General features: G+C 33.3%; 1 protein-coding gene across 1 annotated transcript; it reads left to right on the plus strand.

The window, feature by feature from the left end:
- Positions 1-289: 289 nt before the first annotated feature.
- On the plus strand, positions 290-2,998 carry LOC149790762 (uncharacterized). The gene is made up of 3 exons (XM_089973261.1): positions 290-439; positions 2,380-2,485; positions 2,826-2,998. Exons 1-3 carry the CDS (start codon positions 290-292, stop codon positions 2,960-2,962), a joined length of 393 nt encoding a protein of 130 aa, XP_089829387.1. The 3' UTR covers positions 2,963-2,998.
- The last annotated feature ends 984 nt before the right edge of the window (positions 2,999-3,982 follow it).

Consider the following 3,982-nt stretch of genomic DNA (forward strand, 5'->3'; position numbering starts at 1 on the left):
TCAATCAACCGAAATATGCAACTGAGAAAAAGAACACAAGCTCCACAAAACATTTTGGAACCTGAAAACAACCTGTATAATTCATACCAAAAAGCTCGTACTTATTCTTAGCGCAAATGTGTCTCAAACAGTTTAGATTTGCTTTCTGATATCCATATATTCATTTGTATAGTCGGTCAAGAGACCGTAATTAGAGTGCACGTAATACTCACTCACAACACGTCTTAGTGGGTGCTGATTAGATCAACTAGATCTTGAATGCAACGGTAATGATCAACGATAATCGCCCATGTTACCAATTGTGTTTTTCTCTTTCTTCCTCCACATATTACCAGTGGTGAAGTTGACCGTTCTGGAAGAGAAAGAGACTGTATTCGAAGGGGATTCATTCAGCTCTGACGTTTTCCAATACAAAGTCCGAATTGAGGAAGTCTTTAAGGTGTGAATCCTCTGCCTATATGCAATCCTCTGACTACATATCTTCTCAGTGAAGATAAAATGTTTTGTTTTGTTCATAAATATCACTTTGATATGTACGGGAAGGCGAATCAAGCATGGACCTCACCAATCATGCTAATATATATATATATATATATATATATATATATATATATATATATATATATATATATATATATATATATATATATATATATATATATATATATGAATATACTTACATACACACAGACAGTGTCTTCTACAATTCTTGCTATCTGTCTAAAATGGTTGTACTTGAACTACGAATTACAGGATAAATAATTAAAATAAATAATCTTGCAACACAAACATTCAGAAGATAAATTAAACATGCATCTTACATTTAAACAACCTCAGTTGTGAGTGTGTGTACCGGCTGCGAAGGACAGGTCGCAAGATCGAAACTTGTGGGGGTATTCCATTTGTTTTTTTAAATGCATTTTGTATTGTTATGTCCAAACTTTCATTTTAAATCGCTTATCGTAATTGTTTTTAAATGTTTTCTACCGTTTAAATTGTTACCTTGAAAATTGAAAACCCCTGTGTGATGTTGGCAATTTTTAGTTTTCTTTATAGTTCCCTGCTTACCAACAGATATTATTTAAATCTATGGGATGGCCATATGTAATCGTTTTTATACCTTTTTGAATTTAACTAACTTATTCTGCAAACATGTTGGAGAAGACATGTAGCTTGTAATGAAAACAACTCGTGAACTCGTTCACTTGATCCGAATATAAAAATAGATGCATTGATATACAGTAACTATGTCCTGGATGATTTCAATCTTACGCACCTGCGGATAACCGAGGATCCAAATATACATTTTTAAATACGTCACACGTCATAAACATATCCCTTAGTACTCTTCTCCAAAATACTCAAGTATGAATGTTTCTTTTCTGCCTCACCCGCGTTCTACCAGAGTGTAGACTTAGGTTCAAAGATCAGTACCGACATTTTCTTTCTATGTTAGAATTCGCAATGTATAAGTTTGGAAGTCTTTGTCGCAGATGTAGACAAAAAAATATCTCAGATTATTCCAGGAAGCGACAAGCATTTGAGGGTAAGCATAGAAAAAACAGACTGTACGTGTATATAAAAAAAAAACAGACTAAGATTTGACACAATGAATAAAGAGTATATCGAATAACAACAATTCTTAGTTTGAGAATAAGATCTAAAATAGTTTGAAGCAAAGATTGCTGTTTTGCATACTTTTACCAACAGAGCTCTATTTTGCTTGTCGTACAACAAACAGCTTTCTTTTCTTGTCCATTTGTTGTTTGTATCTGATAAACTTTGTGAAAAAGCATATATCTTGAGCAGCGATAGAGGAGTAACAAAAAGAATGGGACAAAATGATATTCACTATAATGGCAGACTGTTTTTTTGTGTTTGGAAGAGCTCAGGCCGAGGTAGGGAATACATTTCTGAAATAAGGATAGAGAGAATGGCTGCCATTGGTAAGACTGGTGACTTTAGGGAATGCATTTCTGGGACAAGGGCGGAGTAATAGGATGTGCTGAATTACTGAAGCTAGTTTTTGTTACTGTTTTGTAATAGATTTTAAGTTCTAAATTTTGTTTGTAAGGTGGTTAAATGGAATCTTACCATTCTGATACCAGGTATTCTTTGGCTAATTGCAGTTACGGAGTGCATTTAAATTGGCAGGGTCATATATTTGCGTATCAGATTGAAATACGATACATTGTAGCCTACGAAATATTTATTATGTTAGCACATTAAGAACTAGAAAATGTATTTTGTGTTGAATGGCAAATGAAATAATGGAATAATTATTTGTTTCAATCTGTAATTCAATCGAATGCACTAGAATGGACATAAAATACACTTGGCTACAAACGTTTAACTTTAGGAAATTTTCTTTCTTTTTAGTCTGCCAAAGGCTTGACTGCTCAAACAGACTTGGATGTCAAGACTCCACGTTCAAGTGCATTGTGTACCCTGCACCTTTCCACCGGTAGTCAATACCTTCTCTCTGGTATGATGTTTTGCATTTGCATTCTGTAATCAGACGAAATTATTTTAAAGGAAAAAAGGTTTTCCTTCTTTGTTGGATCAACGTTATATATTTAAATAATTAATAGTAAAATTTCTTTTTGTTTATCTGCATCCTTGATGTGTGCTTGTCTCATAAATTTTGTTCAGTTCTGTGTAGTTTGTTAATGTTTACAACATTGGTTATAGAATGTACAAATATTTCATTGGTGCACTTAAATTCAGTAGGTATGAAATGTGTTTCATACATAGTGTACATGCTTTCACCATGCTAACCGTTATATATAACAATTAAACTAAGACGATTCTGTGTCTCTTCACAGTTTTTAATGATAACGGTGTCCTGAGAGCCAACGCCTGCTCTTGGATGAAGGAATGGGATAGCATAGAAGCGGATGTGGTAAAACTATTGAATGGTGAAATTCCACCCACATGTCCTGAAACAGTATACCATGTTTGAATAATATGTACACTATATAAGTGTCATTAAAGTTGATAAACATGCAGTGTTGCACCGTTGTTTTCATTGGATGGTGAACTAAATGCAGAACTTTCAGGGAAAGAAGTTTTCGCAGAAACCGGATCTGAAAAATAATTAATACTTAAAGATAATAAATACATATCTGGAAACAAACTTTAATTTATTACCGGTTAGACTGTTCCGTTTTCACATCAGTTTTAACATTACTAATTGAAAGTAGCGATGATTGGTAAATGTACCTGATTTTACAATTAACTGGGTTTATTTCAAAGGATTTTCTTCAAAATCATTCTTCAATAAGTTTCATGTAACTTTTCACACATTTAATTCAATTTGTTTTCCTTATAATTATCCTTGACAGACAACGTAAAGCGTCGTTGACCAATTATTGTATAAGGTCAATTCAGAAACAAAATATATTTTTTAATACTATATCTTAATTAATAATAAAAAATTAGAATTTTCCTGAGATCTAAGATATTCATACAACACCTTTAGCGGGTAAATCAGGCAAAATTATAAATGTGATGCTATGTATTACTAATAGTTACGCGTGTATCAACAGGTCCTTAAACGTCTTTATTTCAATTTCGATAATTTGTATAATACAAATGCTAAAAGGTAACGAAAGTCATTCCGGCAAACTTAGAAATTTTAAATAGATACTAAAAACTAATTGGTCATACAGTAGGTGCCAAATACTATCTTGATGACCGCCGAAAGTCAATTTGCTCCCAAGAATGAGGTATCTATTCTGTAATGAGTTCATCTCTAACTTTAGAATCAGCTTGGATAGGCTATCTTAATGTGTATACGAATAATACACATTATCCTACTTGCCCAGGCTGAAATGTATTGCTGCATCGTAACACACACACACACACACACACACGCACACGCACACACACGAAACATAATTGACAAAGACCTTGGTAGTATCGACAGATATCCAGTCTCTAATTAGTATCGTCATCTGTTAAAGAATACCGCTGACCATGA

This window comes from Sinohyriopsis cumingii, chromosome 10, assembly GCF_028554795.1.
Source record: "Sinohyriopsis cumingii isolate HCF-2022 chromosome 10, ASM2855479v2, whole genome shotgun sequence".
NCBI classification, from domain to species: Eukaryota; Metazoa; Mollusca; class Bivalvia; order Unionida; family Unionidae; genus Sinohyriopsis; species Sinohyriopsis cumingii.

Excerpts from the sequence above, each read along its gene's own strand:
- LOC149790762 (XM_089973261.1), top strand. The coding sequence starts at position 290 with ATGTTACCAATTGTGTTTTTCTCTTTCTTCCTCCACATATTACCAGTG. Across the intron at positions 440-2,379 it reads GAATTGAGGAAGTCTTTAAG|TCTGCCAAAGGCTTGACTGC; the intron begins GTGTGAATCCTC and ends CTTTCTTTTTAG. Across the intron at positions 2,486-2,825 it reads TAGTCAATACCTTCTCTCTG|TTTTTAATGATAACGGTGTC; the intron begins GTATGATGTTTT and ends GTCTCTTCACAG.